At 48.0% G+C, this 21412-nt stretch overlaps 2 protein-coding genes and 1 non-coding gene across 4 annotated transcripts; all 3 read left to right on the top strand.

The window, feature by feature from the left end:
• The first annotated feature begins 7446 nt into the window (after window positions 1–7446).
• Window positions 7447–12079, top strand: LOC122372222 (serine/arginine repetitive matrix protein 2-like). 2 transcript variants are annotated; one of them, XM_043349148.1, is made up of 3 exons: window positions 7447–7602; window positions 9669–9788; window positions 10431–12078. In XM_043349148.1, exons 1-3 carry the CDS (start codon window positions 7527–7529, stop codon window positions 11609–11611), a joined length of 1377 nt encoding a protein of 458 aa, XP_043205083.1. In that variant the 5' UTR covers window positions 7447–7526; the 3' UTR covers window positions 11612–12078. The 2 variants fall into 2 exon arrangements, with proteins under 2 accessions (XP_043205083.1, XP_043205084.1); XM_043349149.1 differs by lacking the exon at window positions 7447–7602 and adding an exon at window positions 9131–9147 and having other exon boundaries at window positions 10431–12079.
• A 136-nt stretch (window positions 12080–12215) lies between these two features.
• LOC122372223 lies at window positions 12216–16673 on the top strand. Its single transcript, XM_043349150.1, has 6 exons — window positions 12216–14017; window positions 14205–14467; window positions 14742–14841; window positions 15453–15569; window positions 15847–16002; window positions 16318–16673. The coding sequence occupies exons 1-6, from the start codon at window positions 13259–13261 to the stop codon at window positions 16369–16371; spliced, it is 1449 nt and encodes a 482-aa protein (XP_043205085.1). The 5' UTR covers window positions 12216–13258; the 3' UTR covers window positions 16372–16673.
• On the top strand, window positions 15119–15192 carry Trnan-guu. The gene has a single exon. It is a non-coding gene; the product is annotated as a tRNA-Asn (tRNA).
• Window positions 16674–21412: the final 4739 nt, after the last annotated feature.

Genomic DNA, 21412 nt, shown 5'->3' on the forward strand with positions numbered 1-21412 from the left:
GAGAAAGAAGGAGGAGAGTAACGTCAACGGGTTAGGCATACACGTTTGGTGCTAAATACGGTGATTAATTATTTTTTGTTCACTCGGTGTAAGCGTTGTTGAGTTTCGTAGGAATCGATGTTAAAATGGTGAGCATTGATATCATCTACAAAGTGCAGAACGGACTCGCGTCCATGTCTGTAAGCACATGCAGGATTTAAGCTTGTTGTGACAGCTAAGTTGTGGGATTCAACCAGGAAAAGTCTTGAACAGGTAAACAATGCAAAATTCAGGCATTAGCTGCTCGCTGTTAGAACTAAGCTATTCAAACTCAGCGCTACTCGTATCTGTAAGAAGCAGGTAGTTATTCTTCTAATGTTGAAGGCGATGAGCTTACCGTCGTTGAGTGAGAGTGGCTTTGCCGCAACATGTCCGACGTCCCAGCTCCCAGATTGCGTCAGCAGTTTTGTATCTGCTGCCTTCACTAGACTCGATCGTTCGTCCGCATCAGCCTTTCTCACTTCTGAAAAAACATACACGTATGACATCTCCCACAATTTTACCTTATCTTTATCAATCAAGCGGAAATTTGAAGCCGGGTGGGTGTCAGTGCTCGTCAGGGTTTCAGTGACCACTGAGTGTCGTCCATCTTACTGGTGTCGATGCAGGCGGGTAACGGCGAGGGGGATGTAGGGAGGCAGCCCGAGGTCTCTCTCCAATTTGGACAAAAATATGTACCAAGATTTTAACTCATCATAAAAGAATCAGGTCAAAATTAGTTTCTAGAAGTGAACACAAAACAGAGAATATTTGGGAGAGACGTGTTTCTCACAGCGAGAAATTAAAGTCTGCTGGTTTCCCACTCTGCTTTAACCCTCGCACGACCAGGCCATTTCACATAACACGAACGACCAGGGGGGGGGGGGGGTTGTTACGACCCCCCCTGGCGTTTCGAAACGGAAGGTCGTAGAGTTTAGCGGAAAAAACCAACGGATTGCTCTCAACGAGATCTCGCGATTGGTGGTATATTTTTTGGTCCTAGGTCAACATTTGACCTACTTATGACCGGTCAAAGGTCAAATTTTCCGAAAAAATCAAACTTTTTCAACTTTGCGCAACGATTGCGGCAAAACGGTGAGAGATATTAACTTCAAACCTTCAACAACGTATTCCCCACTCAATTCTGCATCATATATGGTGTTTTTGGTGTATTTACCCTATAAAAGTAAGAGGCCTATTGCTGATGAGTGATATGGTGTCACATCACCCTCCGGTGTTTGTCCCGATTCGTCGGCTGTTGACCACTGCTCCGCTATAAATACTGTAGGTAACGACTCAGAAAAGATATGTGGATATCCACTGCAATGTGGATAGCATCAGCAGAAAACCTCGGGACTCGGTACACACTTCGTGAAAATCCGGCCGGAGGCTGTACCTCTTATGACGTCATAACTCCGTGACCTGACCTGACCCGGTCAATTTTCTTGCACCACACGATAGCCAATGCTTGCCCCAACATGCATGGGAAGTTTCATCATGATCCATCAAACAATGTGGGTATCACCGGCAGAAAACCTAGGGATTCGGCGCACACGTTTGGTAACTGTCGGCCGGAGGCTGTACCTCTTATGACGTCATAACTCCGTGACCTGACATGACCCGATCAATTTCTTTTCGGCAAAAGATGCGCAAAGGTTGTCCCAGAGGGTATTGAAAATTTCAGCCCGCTACGACAAGCCGTTTAGCGTGCACTTCGAAAAAACCTCAGGGGGGGGGGGTTGATACAACCCCCCCCCCCTAGGCGTTCTAGGGTTAACATTTTTAATCATATGGATCGGTAGCGATATTTATTGTCTTCGACTGAACGAAATGACAGAAGACAGCTGACGGCAACCTTTTGAAAACAACTACATAAAAATATAGAAATAAGGAAACAATAAGGAGCACTTACCGAAAGAATTGCTCTCTGTCATCACAGGCATCAGGGTGGCCACCAGGACCACCGCGGCCAGGCACCACACCATGCGCATGGTGGCAGCGTGGGGGTTGTCCCTGACGACGGCCGGTCTGCGCAGGAAGAGTCCCTCAGCCGGCGAGCTGTGCCGACCGGTGCAGGTGGCTGCTCTGACTCGCGCGTGCTGTTTTATATGTTACCACTATCATGCAGTTTAGCGGGTGGTATTTGCAAGTGTGTGTGTGTACTCACTTGGTAGGCTGGTTTAATCCATGATATGATGTTTATGCGACGCATTAGTGAAGATGTAATTGCACGAGGATGTAGCAAGTGCTGAGCGGTTGGTTTAGTACCTCAGGTTATTCGGAAGGTTGTAACTCAGGTTATTCGGAAGATTGTTGCTTTCACTCAACGGACAAACTTGACAGACAAACAAACAGACGAACTTGGGAAAAAACGAGTGACTGTACCTTTTTTTGAGAGTTTCTTTTCAACTTGTCGGAAATTCACAGGAGAACAGATGTGGGACTTGGAAAAAACTGTTCGATATTTACACTGTAAAAACCCATGTCAAAAACCAGCACCCTGTACCTGCTTATTTTAAGCAGGCTAACTGGGTGCTAAATTTTAGCACCCTTTCCGAAAAATAGCTCCCTGTGCCGGCTTATTTTAAGCACCCTAAATGATTGCAGCCATTTAGGGTGCTTAAAATAAGCCGGCACAGGGAGCTATTTTTCGAAAATGGTGCTAAAATTTAGTACCTATTTAGCCTGCTTAAAATAAGCAGGTATAGGGTGCTGGTTTTTGACATGGGTGCTAAACTTTTTTTACAGTGTATTTGAATTTCAAATGACCTTTTCCCTCGATAGTTATTCAAATCACAATAAAAAACCAATATCATATTGCTTGGCAAATTTTAGAAAACAACAGTTCATTCGTAAGCCATATGAAACAAGTGACAAACAATTTTGTTTTCAATTATTTCATGTGACAATTGTTTCATGTGACAAGGAATTGTTTTCAATTGTTTCATGTGACAAACATGAAACAATGTTGTATGTTTTACGGCCCTGGTGGCGCAGTTGGTAAGGCGTCGGCCCGCGGTGCGGGTGGCTCTGGGTTCGATCCCCGGTGCCGCCCGTTCCGCGGGCGTCGTCCCCAGCTGTGTCACCAGGAGTGGGGTGGGCTCCCACATTAGCCGTAGCCCAGGGGGGAGGGGTATGTAGGTTGGAGGAGCCTTCCTGTAAATGGGCGTATCGGCCCGTTGGAAGGATGACGAAAAAAAAACAATTGCTGTCAATTGTTTCATGTGGCTTGCGATTGAACTGTTGTTCGAAATTTTGCCAAATAATATAGATAATAATTTCTTTTTATTGTAATTTTAATCAACTATCAAGGGAAAATTCATTTGAAATTCAAACTATATATTATTTTTTGATTTTGTCAGGAGGTGTCATAAGTCATCAGTCAGTTTGTATCAGTAGGTGTCAGTAGGTGTCATTGTGCGGCTTAGTTCGCTAGCTGCTGAGGGCTATCCAGCGAGAGTAATTCACATAAATGTAGCTATGACGTCAATAGTATCAACATGCTATATGCTGCCGCACAGGTGGCAGATACTGAAAGTAATTTATTACCTGTAGGTAGGTACATGAGCTGCGAATACGTGCAAAATCTTTCAAAATCTGATCGGGGGTTTCCAGTTAAAGATTCACAGCCTGCTGCAGCTCACCAGAGCTTCTAACAGCTTATCGGAGCTTATCGGCGTCCTTCGAGGTGGTAAGTTTCTCGCCGCTTATCTAAGATAAATCTGGCCTATCGAAACAGCAGCCGTGGAGGCTCAATAAAACCGATATTTTCAATTGTGTATGGAAATTTCGGAGTCAGTCCCAGCACTGGAACCACTCGTTCACTGTTTAGTCATATATGTATCTTTTTTTTATTACGGAGCGAGCGAAGCGAGCGGAGTCTTACGTAGAATAACGGAAATTTCTGAGTATGAGCGGCCGGCCGGCCGGCCGGCCGGCCGGCCGTGCGGACGCTTTTGCGAGGCTTATATCTCAGCAACCACTTGACCGATTTACATGCGGTAATTTTTGTAGGGTAGCTTCATTCCTTCTACCAAGTATTGGACTATTCCCGATGCATGTGGGTGACCCCTTATGCACGTGCCACGTGCAAAACGAAGAGGTGTCACTTTTGTAATTGTTGCAATATCTCGGTAACTACTTGGCCGATTGCGCTGAAAGTTGGCATGTAGGTAGGCACCCACTAGGCACTGCATATCCATGTGCCAGAATTGGGGTGCCGCTGCACGTGCGCACGTGCAGGGGTCGTTTCCAGATCTCGAGAACGGCTCGACCGATTGCGCTCAAATTTGGTACACAGTTAGGGACCGGTTACTAGGGTGCCGTGCACAAGTCAGTTGGGACCCATTTTGCACGTGCGCACGTGCAGGGTGCCGCTTCCAGATCTCGAGAACGGCTGGGCCGATTGTGCCCAAATTTGGCACATCGCTAGAGACCAGTCAGTAAGGTGCCGTGCACAAGTCAGTTGGAGGTACCCCCTCGAAATTTCGCACGTGCAAGACTCACCCCCTCGCTCGCTCCGTTAGTCGCCTCAAAAGGCGCTATACTGGTAAAATATTATTCAGTGGTTACAATCGCGCATATCTTCGTTTATCGCACCAAAATCATATCAGACGCCATTGAGATTCATTGGATCAGTGATGCAGCTATGCTTGCTATACGTAACTGCAGTGTCCACAATTCTGAGACAATTATTGAGCGTATTTGAGTGAGTACTTTCTGAATCTCCACTGCTTAACTCGAGTTCATGCATGATGCTGATGAAGTACGACAGTGCTATTTTTCCAGCCCTATATGTTGTCGTTTTAATTTTCACATGTGTTTTATGTTGTTTAAATTTTCCCATGGTGACTGCACCATACCTACGCAATACAGCAAACAACGAAAGCACTCTCGACACTCCAATCTCTCAGAGACACCGAGAGGACAGCCAATTGGTCTAGATAAATAGCATCTCTTTCCACGGCTTGGCTTTCACTGCAAAGCTGATACCATTATCAAAATCGGAAATCAGTGTTTACCATGCATTGCACATTGCTCAGCATGAAACGTACACCTTGCATTTACTTAGCTCCTGCTTTACCGAATATCAATAAGGCGACATCTGTAAGGAACACGATTGAAGCATTAGCTGTTATAGAGGTCGCGGCGGAAGGATCCGGCGAGCTGATGTTACTGACACTACATACCTACAGAGGGATGGCCTGGGGTGGGTAGGTGACTGAGCTGAGGTCTGCTATAATTTCGCGACGCCTTCTAGGTGTTTTTATTCTGGGTATCAGAGCAGTAGGCGTGTGATGGGCCATGATGAGGCTAGTTAACCCTATTAGTGGCAGGGGGGGTTGTTTTCATCCACCCCTCAGGTTTTTCGGGAATATCTCCGAAATCGCTGAAGCTACGAAGCTGAAATTTTCTGACTTTTCCTAAAACTAAATAGGGCACATACCCTGAAAATTTCAAGTTCATAACTTTTTCAGGGGCGGCTCCAGAGCACTGGGAATCGGGGGGTCCTATTCGTGAAGCGAGTCATTTGGGCGAAGATCACGATGCAGATGTATTATAACTGTATGTACACACAGAAAAATATTAACACCGTTAGCGGTGTAATTGCACAGTACATATCTGAGCACTTGAGGAAGGTTAATTTAGTCCCTTCCCCGCTTAAATTACTCGCGCTTCTAAATGAACACCAGGAAGAAGGTAATAGAACACTGTTAGGAGGGTTGGGTGTTTTGCTACATGTAGTAAAACACCCAACCCTCCTAACAGTGTTCTATTACCTTCTTCCTGGTGTTCATTTAGAAGCGCGAGTAATTTAAGCGGGGAAGGGACTTAATTAACTTTCCTCAAGTGCTCAGATATGTACTGTGCAATTACACCGCTAACGGTGTCAATATTTTTCTGTGTGTACTAGTTTTACGAACAGTGAATGAAAGGTATCATGTGATAACATATACAAAGTTATTGTGCATCCTCTTTTGACACATTTTTGCTATAATAGGCGGATCCAGGCGTCCAAAAAGGGGGGTTATGTTTTACCTCCCAACATAGGTGCCCTGACACCGCCTATGCATGACCAATACAATTGTAGTCGTTCTCTCATAAGAAAATTGTAACATAACAAGACCAATACCACCCAGTTTTTAGAAACAGTACCAACAAAAACCTTATTTACTATACTTTTTGTGTACCCCCAATCTCAATAATCTGTATCCGCCTATGATTTTTGAAAATGCATATTTTTAGGATCCATGTGAATTCCTGGTTCATTCTCTATCGATCGGCAAAAGTTGCGTTAAGATTGGTTCAGAAACCTGGCCGTGATAAACAGTCTAAAATGTATCTGCAATTTGCCCGTTTTTACCCCCTCTACCCCCCTATTGACATTTCTTTAATTTTTATTTTTTAGAAATGTAGATCACGTTGAGCGAAATCGAATGCCGTTTGAATTTTGAAAATCAGCCCGTTAGATCTCGAGATATCAAGGGGGGGTCGTAAACAGCCCCCCTGCCACTAATAGGGGTAGCCAGGAGCCTGCCACTAATAGGGTTAAAGGAGCCTACTTTAAAGTTTCAATGCTTTTGAGCTGCACACAAATTTGTTTGTCAATTGAGAATGTTATTAGAATGCTATGAAAGCAGCGAGATCGGATCAAATTTTGTAAGCAAATTTTGTAATAAAATAAGCACCTTCGGTCAACACCACCAAACGCAGGTCGCCCCGAGTGGGCTGGAACCATCAACCTTTCTGTTAACAGCCGATCGCGCTAATCAATTGCGTTTAACCAAATTTACACCAAATGTTAACCAAATGTGTACCAGATGTACCATTCCAAATATGTACCAGGTCCAGATACCACCAGATTTTTCAGATAACAGGGGGTCAAAACGCTCCTCCGTTACGGCGGCCAGGGTCGATCAATGGGCCTGCGGGCCGCAGGCTAATAGAAACTGGTAAGTGGTAATATATAAATTTTGGTGTCTTAAACCCATTACCCATATCAGCAAGAAAAATCGTGTGTGGCTCACTGCATCAGCTGTGGTGTTACTTCCGTGATTCTGTGTGTTTTGAAACTAACAATTAATTTTGATAATAGAAATAAGAACTTAGAAGTGTAATTATGGGGCACGAAGCCGTCATTCATCAGAGCCAGCGCCGTGTAGTATGTGAAGACCAAAGTGAAGCTCTGTTTCGTCCTCAAGATGCTACATCGACGACCTTCTAAATAACCTGAGGTACTAAACCTACCGCTCAGCACTAGGTCCCTCCTCGTGCAATTACATCTTCACTAATACGCCAGATAAACCTCATATCACGGATCGACCCGGCCTATCAGGTACCCCACAAACACATGTAAATACCACCCGCTAAACTGCATGGTAGTGGTACCATATAAAACAGCACGCGCGAGTCAGAGCAGCCACCTGCCGGTCGGCCAAGCTCGCCGGCTGAGGGGACTCTTCCTGCGCAGACCGGCGGTCGTCAGGGACGGCCCCCACGCTGCCACCATGCGCATGGTGTGGTGCCTGGCCGCGGTGGCCCTGGTGGCCATCCTGATGCCTGAGCCTTCGGAGGGCCTCTCCGGTAAGTGGGAAGGTCGCTTTTCAGTAAAAGATGATATGGGCTGTAGCTGCTGCATATATAATATATATGGGTAACTTTTCTTGATATGTGGCGTGTACATATAATGCTCAAATCATCGTTGGTTGTTAAAAAGCGAATCACCTCGTTAAAGGGACCCTCCCACCTTAACATTAGATTTGAGTTGAGATAGCCAAATTGGTGGCCATGGCCTGAAAATACCGGTTTGGGCACTCACAACATCGAAAAATGCTTTAATTCGGAGATATCGAATTTCAAACTTGCAGTTTTCGGATTCTAAGGGGCTAATGCATTGGTATGCCCCCTTAGAATTTGTGACGTCAGCGGAGATCTCACGATTTTAAATCTTTTACTTAAAGGTAGTGTGCCACCTTTGAAAGATTTCCCATTTTATTTTTCCTAGGATAAGAAGCTTCTGTTTTTACCTAATATCGCAAAAAAAATCAAAAATGGGCCTGGAATAGTGCCTTTTTCGCCTAAAAGTTTATCGGTTTTTCGATATGTATAACAACTGTAGTGGGCTCACCTGCAAACAGGCGTCGGCAACAATCGCGAATGCGGCGCACATGTGACAATAAGCAAAGGTCATTATAGTGTTACGACGTACGGGAATGAGTTATCAGCTGTCTAATCGTAGACAACACAATGTCGAGCCTTAAACTGTAAGCCTGTATTGGTATTGTTTCTTTTATTTGGCTGTCGAACATTATTTATGGTTTGAAATATGATTTTATGTAAAATAATTGATATGAAAAAGCCGTCTCTAAAGTTATGACCCCATTTCACCACACGCAAGTGGCAGAAATGACCATGATCAGCTGACGCATTTTTCTTGGCCGAAGTCAGAGCGCGCAGCCCGACGCGCCACCACCGCACCACAAAGTATGAGCAGAAGCCGCGCCCAAAGCCAGGGCCCCGGTAACGTGAGGTAGCCGAGTCGGGGCAGCGTGCGCTGACCCAAGCCGGGGCCGCAGCTTTGGGCGCGGTCTACCGCATCCCCGCGGGCAGCCCCGGGCTATCACATGACACCGGGAGGACGCGCGGCTCCGGCTTGGGTCAGCGCACGCTGCCCTGACTCGGCTACCTCACGTTACCGGGGCCCTGGCTTTGGGCGCGGTCTACCGCACCACCTAACAGGCGTGTTCGTAAACCGCAGGAGCTGATGATGAACGGGTTTATCGAAACTTGATTGGATGAGCATATCGGTAATAGCGATTTCAGTGTGTGCATTTATTGTTCATAGTGGTGTGAAATGTGGTTGGGGTACGACCGACAACCCGTCGGGGCGAATTTCACACTGGGGTACTCAAAATTTGAAGAATTTAAGACGTTTCCATGAGTTTTGAAGGTATGGATAAGTTCTAAAAATCCGGTTCTCCTTATCTGGGCCATTAACTCCATACGGTCCAGGAAAGCTGGCACACTACCTTTAAACGTTTGGTAGCACGCGGTGGTATATGCTGCTTTGCGCGCAACAAATGCCGCACTTTCAAATAAAGTCGCTAGGAACAGCGGAGATCCCAAAAAGTAAACAAAAGTAAAAGTCTAATATCTTGAAAACCGGTGAATATTTTTCGATGGAATTTGGTAGATATTCGTTTTTGCTCTTTCTGAACCGAGCGACATCACTTTCATGCCAATTCATTAACTTTTTTGAAGGTGGGAGGGTCCCTTTAAAAGCTTTTCTTTCTTTCACAGGCCATGTGTTCTGTAACAAATGGCGCCCTGTTTTTGACCTGGCAAGTTTTTCTTGATTTGCCTAGGTGGGACAAGGACAAAGACTTCGTACAAATGTTTGGTGTGCTGCTTCTACTCGAATAGTTTTTTAGTCCAAAGCGTAAAACTGTGGTAGAAAAAGAAATTCGGCTTTTTGTGCTAAACTGGAACACGCTTGGTGCTATATAAATCGGTGCTTCCTCCAATTAATGTGTTAGAACCTCGACTTTTGTTGTCAACATTTGGGCCGAAAAATAGCAAGGTCATGGCTTCTGCCCCCGCCCCCGCCGATTTTGAAGCGATATAATATGTGTTTGTCAATACTGTTTCAGGGTTTCATGCTGGTTTGAAAATTGCAAAAGTAGCAATGAAGTCTGCACGTGGAGGACGAGTTGCGAAAGCAGGGAAGGCCGTCGGACATGTGATAAAGAAGTCATTCTCCCGTGTCAAAGGTAAGCTGTTCACTTTGGCGGAAAAATTGCTATGTGAAAACAGGAATGGCATATTATGATATCCATCCAAGGGTAATACATACTTTCCTAGGCTTTCCTTTTCGTAGTTAGTTTAATAGCTAATTTTTTGCTGTCCGATTTTTCAGTTCCAGTCTTATAGTTATCAGCAAATTTAGATATTGCAGTAATTTTTATTTGAGTGTCATTGCTTAGCGACCGCAGTGTCATACCAAATGCCATGCTAAGTGCAAATGTTCTTTGCATGTTTTAAAACCCGCAAACTTAACGGAATTGAAAAAGTTTTGCTCATTTTAAGCACGCCTATCAAATCTATATTTTGGTGTCGCTGTGCTTTCATCGAAGAAATTAGCGTGGATCTTCTTCTGCACTTTGAAAGAGTTAGGCCAATAGTGCGCCAGAAACAGGTTAACATGGATCACCACACGGCGCTAACATGGGGTGAACTGGAGAGAAATCGAACCGTGTGCATCCCATTTGAGCCTAGCCTGTCGGTGCTGACGTGAAGCGTTTAACCCTTTGACGTTTAACCCGTCGTCATTTAACATTTAACCCGTCGTCATTTAACGTTTAACCCGTCGACGTTTAACTTGCTGACGCTTCTCCCATGACATGCCGTTTCAGGTTTCTTTGGAAGGATCTCCAGGCGTCGTAGGCGCAGGAAGAGCAGGGACAAGAGACGGCACTCCAAAAGATCATCGCGTCGCCTGTCGACAAGGACCAGCAGCTACCGCCAGCGCCGGCGAGATCGTACCAGGTACAAGTCGAGGAACCGACGCCATCGGTCGTCGAGTAAAACCAACAAAAGGAGGCAGCACACGCCGACCAGCCGTCCGGCTACAAAACGTCGCAGCTCTAAGCCTACAACTCAGCCTAAAAATGCCGAGAACGGTGACAAGTCTGTCAGTCTGACCTCTAAGAGTAGGGGCGCTGATACACTCGCTTCGAAGAGCCAGGGCAGTGACACATCTGCTGTGAAACCCCAGACCAGTCAGGGTTCTTTCGTCTCTGCAGAGAGTACCATGAAGATGAGTTCTCAGGGTAGCAGTGGTAGGCTGTCTCCCCAATCACAGCCATCCAAGGGGGGCAGGAGTTCTCAGGCCAGCGACGGTAGCCTGTCTCCCCAATCACAGCCATCCAAGGGGGGCAGGACGATCAGTTCTCAGGCCAGCGACGGTAGCCTGTCTCCCCAACCTCAGCCATCGACCGGGGGCGGGGTGATCAGTTCTCAAGACAGCAGCGGTAGCCTGTCTCCCCAACCACAGCCATCGACCGGGAGCCGAGCGCGGCACTTTGGTGGCCGTGTGGCGGACTCCGTCTTCCAGGGTGCCGTTGGTGGAGTGGTTGGGTCTCTGGTGGAGAAAGCCATGCAAGACAAGCAAGACACGGGTGTGGGGAAGGAAAACACTCAAGCAGCTTCGCCAGTAGCACCGGCCAAAGGTTCTCACGAGGGAGGAAATTCAAACAGCCATCCCCAGAACCCCGCTGGCAATGATGCAGCTAATACTGCGGGAATTGGTGCTCTGGAGGGCACCAGTTCAGGGCGGCACCCGCTTCTGTCGAGGTCGTCAGTCCTGAAGGCACCTGGATCCTCGGTAACTGGCTCTTTTAACAGTGCCATCTCAGGTGAGCAGGGTCAGCCTCAGCGCGCGTCGAACCTCAAGACGGTTACGTCCTCTCTGGCAGCTCCTGGCGAGGGCGTCCTCACCAGCGGCCGGCACATTTTCCGCTGCTACGCCACTCTGGAGGAGGAGGATCCGGTTCAGACGTCGAGCGAGAAAAAGGCACAGAGATCCCGTGGCTAAGATATGGAGAAAACTGATAAGTTTTAATGATCATGACGTAGCAACGATACGAGCATTCGTGTGAGTGTTATTGTGGGTATTGTGTAGTCCTTTCTTCCGATATTATTGCTCTGATGTAGCTGATTTTATTGATGTATAGCCACGGAAAGTGTAACATTCATTCGATTTCCATAGGCATCACTTATCTGGTTGCATGAGGACTGCTTATTCACTCGACTGGGATGTCATCATTCAATCATGTCTTTATCAATGTCTGGAGTGATGTTTGTCCAGACAAGTCAATTGAGATTGTTTTCACTATGGCTGCAATATTAGGTTTTGCTATAACGCGCATGACAATCCTCGTTAACCAGAATCCATGGTCGTACTTTATGAAATAAACCTTTTTGCATGACAAGCACTGTGATTTATCGTCTGCTGACAGTTTACATCACACAACTCTTCAAGAATATATGGCCATGAAGACAGTGACGTATTCGTGCACGCATTAAAAAACGCTGCGACAGCTACATGTTATTTAACTTTACACAGGGCATTGACATGGGGGCCCTCGTCACACATGTACTACATCATCACACATGAGGTACACTGTACAGTATCCAAGCAGCATATTCATCCGGTTGGTAGTTGGAGGTGAAAAAAACAGTTTTCTGTGACTCCTGCGAATTGGCTCAAATTCACCCAGCACATTGCAATAGAGTCCCTCTCATCTCATGATGTTTGCGTGCGTTGGGAGCTTGGATTGCTTACGCTTCCAACGCAAATGTCTAACTAGCCTACCATTTACCAATACCAAGACCAATACCAAGGCCGCAGACACCGATCTTTGTTCAGAAGTGTGCAATAATAGCGAGCTACCATACTCCCCTGAAAATGCAAAGGTCCAGCGAATGCCTGTAAAAACGAGACCATTAGCGAATTACTACTTCACCGATATCGATTCGATGCGGCTGGCATTATACTTATTTAAACTGGCCGTCCGCGAGGCCCAGCAGCTCAGCGGTAACGCGTCGCCTGCACGCGCTGCAAACGACGTCACTCAGGTGTTTGCGCACTGTCTGGCGTCCTTCTGTGTGCGACATTGAACGACCAGGCTCACCATTACCGGTGTGGTATACCGCGAACGATCGTCATATGTGTAATGTTTGAAATAGGCAGCGGCTTCTGCCAACCAGGCGATAACTTAATAGCGGTTCGGCTGTACCTAATGCTATCGAATTTATCAACTTTGATAAATGGTAATAATCCAAAGAGCCCTGCGTCCCCCGGCCTTGATGGGCCATTCGTTGTAATGTTTGCCCATGGATAACACAACCGTACGCAAGCTCAAATGGAGACTGGCGAATTTCTACGTTGCCATGGGCGTCATGCAAAGAAGTGCCTCACCGGACGAGGGATGGCCCTTTCCAAAACCTAGCTCCATTCGGTCTCGATCGTTGCTGCAAGGACGATCGCCTCTTCTTACTGCTTGTCGCAAAATCCTGGTAAGGAATCGTAAGGAATCGTAATCGATTTGGAAAATTTTAGTTTGCAAGCATTGCTCTTTCTTGCGCAAGCTGGATCAAAGACGAACAATTTGCCGTGCAGCTTGATCAACATTTCAAAAACCCGTGCAAGAAAAAGAAACTACAGACGTTCGAAGGAACAATGCAGGATCATTACAGTTCTTCAAAACATACCAAAGAATGCATTGACTTGGAAGTAAGCTCTCTATCCGAAGAGCAGTCACAACACGAAGAGAAACAACAAATTGGCCATCTGTCCAAACCAAAAGTCACCATCACCTATAGCGAGCTGAAGCCTCTGAAGCGGCCGACTTCAGACGAATCCGTGGATGCGCCACCCTCTAACAAAGCCAACGACTCCCTGACGCGTCTCATCAGCCGCTGGACCCACCTCTGGAGCCATCTGTGTCTTCTGGGAGTGCTCCAGTGCCCCTCGTCCGGCTGCGGTCGCCTCCCGTGGTTCCTTCTCCGCACTGTACTGGCAGTAACCCTTCTCGCGCAAGCCGTCACCTCCGTGCGCACGCTGGTCGCTCTTCCCCACGGCGCTGCTTTCTTCGTCAGTTTACAGGCGTGTGAGCACTTCAGTCTTCTGTCTCTTCTTCTACCAGCATTATCCTTTCGAGCGAACGCCTTTCGAAGAGCCCTGGCACTAATGTCGCGCCTTCAGACTTTGGAGGTGTTTGGTGACCTCAGACCGGCCGCTGCGAAGCGCAGGATGGTGTTTGTGATGGTTGTAGCGGGCCTGGTGTTTGTTGGTTTGCAGGGACTTCATGTGATTGGAGGTCTGATTACAGTGGAGTTTCGTCAGAGACAGACACTGCCGGCGAAGAAGTTTGCCCTCTTCCCGATAATGATAACTTCAGACAGCCTTCTGATCCACTACGCCTTGGTGGCGCTGCAGGTTCGTTGGTTTTGAGTTTCCTCACAAAAAAAGTTAAAGTAATTTAAAAACTACGCTAGTCAGATTGACGAGTGATGGATTCTACGTGGAACTCGGAGAACAACTTTTTCTGCTCTTAGCAGACTGGTTGCTCTAACTGTTTGGAAAAGGCTGACCGATTTCATATAAGGTGTGCCTCTTTTTTCAGTTTGTCCACGTCTTCAGCGTCTACGCGGCCAACGTTCTAAGCGTCACCACTCTCCACCTCATCAACATCTTCCTCTACTACCACCTGGACCACCTCGCCACCACCGTCCGAGCGCTGCTGGAGAGAAGCGGTACCCTCGCCAACAGAACTGTCCGGACTTCTCCCGGGGGCTCTGGAGAAAACTGGAGTGCACAGCTCGACGGGGAAACACCCAACACCAGGCGGTGGACCGAGATTCTGGAGGCGCACTCACTTTTGTGGCAGTAAGGGAACGATCTTCTTTTTTATGTATTTTTCTTCGTTCATTCACCATTAGATCGCTCCATCGCTAGATCCACCATCGCTAGTTTTCAGCTCACAATCAACGTTTAAAAAGTGCATGTTTTCAAAGTTGATACCTATCTTTTTGACATATTGTTCTTGCTTTCCTACCAATGCTAATAATAATTCGCCTGGCTCAGACGTACAGAGAATGTTCCATTGCTGTGAAGTGGTATGACCTGTGTGTCCAAAAGTCCAAGGCCTGTCTAATTTCAGACTGCAGGGTGAGCTGCAGAAGACTTTCGGTGAGTGCGGCGCCGTGACGCATCTGGCCGGTCTGCTCGACATCTGTCTGACTTCCTACATCTGTATCAGGGTGAGGAAGGAGAGAGAACGAGGCTCGTTCCAGATGCACTGGCTGTATTTGACGAGTTGTCAAACCGATGTCCGCCCAAGGCTGTGGAAACCTCATTCTCATCTGTAGATAAATTGCAGTATGAACTAATTAAATGCTCAAACATATACCCACTAATATAATGCAAAGTATGAATGTAAGCGTACATACATATGCACATCAATGTTTGTATGTATGTGTGTATAATTTATATGCGTATGTATGCGCTCGCAAAATTTGCTGTTCGTTATACTCACGGGCCTCCGTGGCGCAATTGGTTAGCGCGTTCGGCTGTTAACCGAAAGGTTGGTGGTTCGAGCCCACCCGGGGGCGACCGTTGCCTTTTCATGAGATACGGTTTACGTTTACCATGTGCAGTTCGTTTCCCCAATATGCACACACTAACTTTTAGACATTGCAATTTTGCATATCGCTTTTGAGGTGATGCAGCAAGCATTGATAATTATTCGTCCCCTTCCGTCCCGTCCTTCTTTTCTTTTGGACTCACTCAGCGCCAGTTGTGTAATAGGTTCTATTTTCGTTCGGCAGTCGCTGGTGACTTATTTGCCCGTCCCGTCTTGTATTCGTTTCAGGCTTACTGGCAGTACGAGCTGAGTTGGATGGTACTGGCGGTGGCCGCCGGCTACATGACCTTCTCTGGACTCTGCATCCTGTTCGAGTCCATGTCCACCGACTGCGTCCAACAGGCGGTGAGAGTCCGACGTTTACGTACAGGCGTGCATCCGTCGACTGTCGTACATACACTCTCGATGTTTTACCTTTAGTGGAACTGAAAGGATTTAATAGCGCTTGTTTTAAACACGTTATCCAAAGAGGAAAAAACTATTGCGAAGTAACGCCAGTCAATTTTCGTTTTACTCTAGAGCTGAAAGACTTATTTTCTAGCCGCTTAAAAGGTTTAAAACCCATAGTGAGTCATTACGAAACGGAATCAATGCTTGAAATGACCATCTCTTCATTTTTCAGAACGCGGCTATTTTCGACTCCAACTACTGCCGATCTCTGGTCGGTCTCCGTCCCCAGGAGCTGGATATCGCCCGGCTGATCATGATGAAGGCCAGGGAGCCCATGCAGCTGAACGTGATGAACATGTTTGACATCACAATGGCCAGCTTCGGATCGGTGAGGTTTACTAGCGGCGGATGTTTTAAAGCCTTCGATGTTATACGTTGTGTTGTAAGCATATCTGCATTGTGCATTATGTTTATTATGGGTCACGGCACATTAAATTTCTTCTTAATCGACTATCCACGCACAGCTACATACAGTTATGGCTGGTTAGATATTATTTTCAACATGAGGTTGCCGTTGAAGTTGAACTTCAACTTCAACATGAAGTTGAAGTTGACCTATAAGCATTTAAATTTTTTTAAATTCTAGTTTAAATTATTTCAATCTTCACTCACCCATTAATCATGGCTTTTCTTGATGTTTCAGGTGCTGAGCCTGGCAGTGACCTATTTAATCATCATAATACAGTTTGACGGATAAGTATTGAGCCCATTTCAACCGACGCATCTTCAACAAGAGGGCACTGCCAATGTAGCTGACGAATAGAAAACAATCAACGAGAGATCCCTTGCACCGCCCTTGATTATAATACGTAGCTAGTAAACCCGTAGCCTATAGGTCTAGATGATCGTTTCCTAATAATCAGTGATTTGCATTTTCTGTCAACTTGTGAAACATTTAAGCGTATTTGCGTCGAAAAGTACCATGCATTTTATTTCAACTCGTATTTGAAAGGCTGATGGAGCTCGACTTTGAATTTACAAGAAGAGGTCAGATAAGTATCTACTATCGCTTTTCGCCCGCTCGCCATTGCGTCGTCCGCGACACCAGCGCCCCATCACCGTCAACGTCTGGCCGTCGTCGTCGTTAGTTAGTTGGCGTCGTCACAAACCATAGATGGCGCCTTCGACAGTCAGTGTTATTCAGCATTCTACCAGTATTTCCTCTTTTGTTCGGCTTTCGACAGAGTCAGGAGTCCCTCCCGCTCCGCTACGGTTGATGGCTCGAATATCCCGGCTGCACCCATTTCATCACTCTGCACGCCGTCCACTCTCTCCAGCTTACCAGCTACCACGCACTCTGACCGTGCTGGAATGACGACGTTCGACAGTAATCGCACTCGCGCACGTCTTGGTCGAACCTGCTCCCGGCTCGGCAGGGGAACGCTCATGGTTCCAATCTTGAATGAGCCAGCGTCGTCGTCAATGACCGTGCGATGCATGCACGTGAAGTCGCGACCTAGTATCACGTCGTACACGAGGTCGTCTGCCACGGTCACTACCGGGCATCGGAAGCTGACTCCATCAATGCATAATGAGAGGTTTTCCAACTCACCAACTATCTGAAGGGAGGTACCTCCCGCTCCGATAGCATTGCGCGCGCTCGGGCTGAGCCGGATTGTTCTTAGTGCTGGGTTCCCCTCATAAAATCCTTTTCGCATCATGGTGAAGTCGGCACCAGTGTCCACCAGCGCCCATGTCGGAGCGCCGTGAATGACGACCCGAACGGCCGACGCCGTGAGTGGGGACGCTTTAGAGAGGACTGGGACCTGTCCCACGGCTCCAGTCCGGTTCAGTTTTCCTGATGCGCACCGGCGCCCCGCCGGGGATCAGCGGCTCTTGTCTCGGAGTGGCCTCCGCCAGTGCTGCCACCCTGGAAGTATTGGCACCCCGCCATCCAGTGGCCCTGCTGCCCACAACATAAGCAGAGCGGCAGCGCGCGCCCGTCCCTTGTCGACGGCAATGAAATGGGACAGTTTCGCTTGAGGTGACCCAATTCTCCACAGCCGAAGCATCTGACGCTAGGTGAACCACGGCTACGCCCGGGGCAGTCTCGCTGAAAATGACCCGGCTGCTCGCAGCGGTAGCACCGGGGAAGTCGGCGAGACTTACTCGCATCAGTTGTCGTCTTCGGCGCCATTGTGATGGCCGATATCGACTCGTGTAGCCCGCGAATGTGATCTTCGATGGCTGTGAGCCGGTTGTTGTCCGTCACAGTCTTTTCAGCTTGACCCACGGTTGCTTCACCCCCGACCGGGGGGACCGCCCCGATGACGTCGATCTCATGATTTCGCACTGCCTTGATCGTCTTCCTCGTCTCCTCGAATTCTTTACTAACGCGTACCGCGTCAGTCAGTGTGGATACGTTTTGGCTGATTAACCTCTCTTGCAATTGCGTGTCACGGAGGCCACAGATGAATCGGCCGCACTGGAATCCCTCCATAGCGCTGTGGTCGCTGGGCAGAGCCGGCTGGGCTAGCCCACTCAGCTCTCTGATCCTGGCTGAGAAGTCGTCAACAGACTCCGAAGGTGACTGGCAAACTCGGTTGAGTTCGGCATGAGCCTGCAACGTGCTTATTTGCCGACCGAACCGACTTTTCAGCGCTTCAACCACCCTGCCGTAGTCCTTCCGTGACTCTTCGGTGAGTGACGCGAATGTGTCCAGTGCGACTCCGTCCAAAAGACCCACCATAGCCGCCAGCCGGTCCCCTGCTTTCATGCTCGCCGTCTGAGCTTCGAATCGGCGGAACCATTTCTGCCACACTTCCCCCGACTCTCCACTAAATTTCGAAGCTCTTGAAAGGAAAATGGTAGATAAATCCATAGTTTGTTATACTGAACTCTACTGGAGAGAACCTCTCACCACCCAAAGTCTCTACTCACCGGCTCCGTCTACCTTTTCCACCGTGAGCTTGCGTAGGCCGTCACAGAACTCTCACAGTAATCTTCTTTCTTAAAAACTCATATGCAGCCCATTTACGTTATTGGTCCTACCGACCGCGCCAAAATATGTTAGGGCCAAGTAAAGCTGCATATACCACGACACTGTGTATTGTGCTTCCAGCGACCGACGACCAAGCACGGACACGGCGACCCGCCGACTGACCCAGTCCGGTCACGGTCGCGTCCTTATATAATCACGGCACAGAGCGCATGCGCGGTGACCGCGCGGCGGTCAGGCGGCTCGCCGGCCGGCCGGCCGAGCCGCCGGCCCGGCCCGCGCCTCGGCCCCGCACGACCGGTCCGCAGTCACAATATCCCAACAATAATTTAGACGCGTTTTTTTATTTGTTCTGGTTTAGGTCTCATTTCCTCAGTGTTTTCATTTACCATGCACGATAGCCTTAACTTATCAATAACCTCTCGTTAAATGCAACAGCAAAAGTTCAATTACCTACTTATTAATTTGCGGGTGAAATATATAATGTTTTGAACATGGTTCACAAATGCATGTGTAATCGCATTTATTTGCTCGGTATCTGGGGCCACTGACCACTTTTACCTGCAGGCTGGGCCGTAACGGTCTGCGGTCATGTCAAGTGAGATGTGTCTGTATCTTTTACTCCTCACGACAAAACATAAACGATGTAGCCATTCCACCCAACAAAACAAGTAAAGGACGGAATAGCTGAGTTCAAGGATAGTCCTTGGGGTATGTTTTGGCCATCGCTACAAAATCAATCACACGAACTCACAAACACAGTTACATGCCTTCGTTAACGTTGCAGGTCTAACACAAGCTTGTGTTTGTTACGGTTTCCACGACATTCGCAAGCCGCAGCATGGGTACGACATAATTCACGCTTCGTCCACGTGGTACTTGCATGCAGTAGCTCATATGAATGAGATCCATAAGCCAACAAACATATTGAGCTGTTAGCATAAACTGTACGGCTTGTAAGCACGGCAAGGTCGAGGAGCGTTTGTAAGTGCTTTGAATTGTGATCCCGTATTGGTAGTTCATTCAGCAGACCAGACATGCCAAGGATTATATAGAACTGGCGTTAGTAATCGTTTGACCATTCCTGACAAAAGGGAGGGGACGGCTGCACAGGAAAACACTGTATGCAAACAAGAAATGAATGAACAAGTATCAACACACCTGACAGGCTTAGATGGAATGACAGAAGACAGTGACATCGATGATCGAGCTGTGACGGTATTTCTGTACCGTGTGATTCGTCGGTGTTTGATCATCGCCACACTGTTTGACCTCCAGGTGAACACGAGGGACACTCTGTGTTTACACAGCATTTTCATATTCCACGAGCCATACAACATGTCGGGATCGAAGCGATCGGGCAAACGCTAAAACTCCACCGTTGGGTGGAACCACGCTCAGAACTCTGTGAGCCCAATCATTGGCAACACGTACCCTGCAGAAGCTGGCGACCACGTTGGCTTCTGCGTCCTCCCTTTGGCTCCTCGGCTTCCTATGACTTCTAGTCTCACGGTCCTTCGAGGCCCTGGACTCAGTACTACGTAGAACTCTCCAAAATCTAGGATTCCGCTCTTTCCACTCCCTCCACTTTCTTCGAAGTTCCAACTAGTTGTCAAGCACCAAAGTCCTCCCAAGACCAAGATCTACAAGACATCCAGGTCAAGTCTCAGGATGCTACCCATTCCTGAAGCCATTATCCACAGGAGTCACTGAAACCTCCTCATTTAGGGTCCAGGCTCCTTTACAGTACCAATCGTAAAGCCGTTTCCAGCGAAAGTCCTAGAACCCTCAAAATCCTGGACTAAACTATTCTGCAGTCCGAGCTTCCCGGATTATCGTCGCAGAGCCACATCACTCGCAGCGATGCAGAAGTCGCCAACGATGCGCCCCAGCTGGTGGCCTGCGGAGTGGCCCGGCCCGGCGCGATGTCTGCTGGTGGCCGTCTGCGTGGTCCTCGTCGCGCGCCACTGCTGGTCGCTGCTCCTCACGCTGCTCAGCGAACCCACCACCATGACCATCACATACACCGATCGCAGTGACGTCCAGGTACCCAGCATCACAATCTGTAGGCAGTCGGCGAAGGCGTTTGAGCTAGAATCATCGAACGAAACGGCGGATGGAGCGAACGTCTCCGTGGCGAAGACAGTTTGGGATTCGAGCCTGAAGCTGAAGGATCTGGTGATCTCCTGCGAACCAGACTGTACTGTTCAAGAGGATGTCAGCTTTCCTGAGGGACAAGTGAACGTGGGAATAGGAACGTGGACGACTTGGGTGCACCTTGACTCACTGTGTCACATTTTCATGCCCAACATCACTTGGCGAGGTGTGACAGTACTCACACATGGACAGAAGAACCGTGACCTCTCACTGACGCTGAGTAACAGCGACGGCAGTGTCAGCACCTTCGTGACGATCCACCCGCGTCGATGGCCCGTCTTCGGAGGCACAGGAATCGAGGACGACGAGTCGTTTATCGTCGACATTGGCACTAACGGCAAGTTTTTCGCAAAGTCTATCGTGCGTGAGTTTGAAAACTTGAACCGAGAACCCTGCCAGGCTTCTCCAGACTATCATCAGGAGGAGTGTATGTACAAGTGTCACGAGCGTATTTGGATCAGCCGCTACAACTGCTCTCTACCACAGATGATCGAGTATTATCCGCAGCTTTCTGAGTGCCCGCCTGCCTATTTGAACCTGACTATCAATATGCTTGGAATGATGGAGACCTGCGGGTGCCCAAAAGCCTGCCACTTCAGAATGCTGAGTGTCGACGTGGTTCGCAGGCGATTTCCAGGTGAAC

The sequence above is a fragment of the Amphibalanus amphitrite genome, unplaced genomic scaffold, assembly GCF_019059575.1.
Source record: "Amphibalanus amphitrite isolate SeventyFive unplaced genomic scaffold, NRLGWU_Aamphi_draft 001333F_arrow, whole genome shotgun sequence".
Lineage (NCBI taxonomy): Eukaryota > Metazoa > Arthropoda > Thecostraca > Balanomorpha > Balanidae > Amphibalanus > Amphibalanus amphitrite.

Excerpts from the sequence above, each read along its gene's own strand:
- LOC122372222 (XM_043349148.1), top strand. The coding sequence starts at position 7,527 with ATGCGCATGGTGTGGTGCCTGGCCGCGGTGGCCCTGGTGGCCATCCTG. Across the intron at positions 7,603-9,668 it reads GCCTTCGGAGGGCCTCTCCG|GGTTTCATGCTGGTTTGAAA; the intron begins GTAAGTGGGAAG and ends ATACTGTTTCAG. Across the intron at positions 9,789-10,430 it reads GTCATTCTCCCGTGTCAAAG|GTTTCTTTGGAAGGATCTCC; the intron begins GTAAGCTGTTCA and ends ATGCCGTTTCAG.
- LOC122372223 (XM_043349150.1), top strand. The coding sequence starts at position 13,259 with ATGCAGGATCATTACAGTTCTTCAAAACATACCAAAGAATGCATTGAC. Across the intron at positions 14,018-14,204 it reads ACGCCTTGGTGGCGCTGCAG|TTTGTCCACGTCTTCAGCGT; the intron begins GTTCGTTGGTTT and ends CTCTTTTTTCAG. Across the intron at positions 15,570-15,846 it reads CCGACTGCGTCCAACAGGCG|AACGCGGCTATTTTCGACTC; the intron begins GTGAGAGTCCGA and ends TTCATTTTTCAG.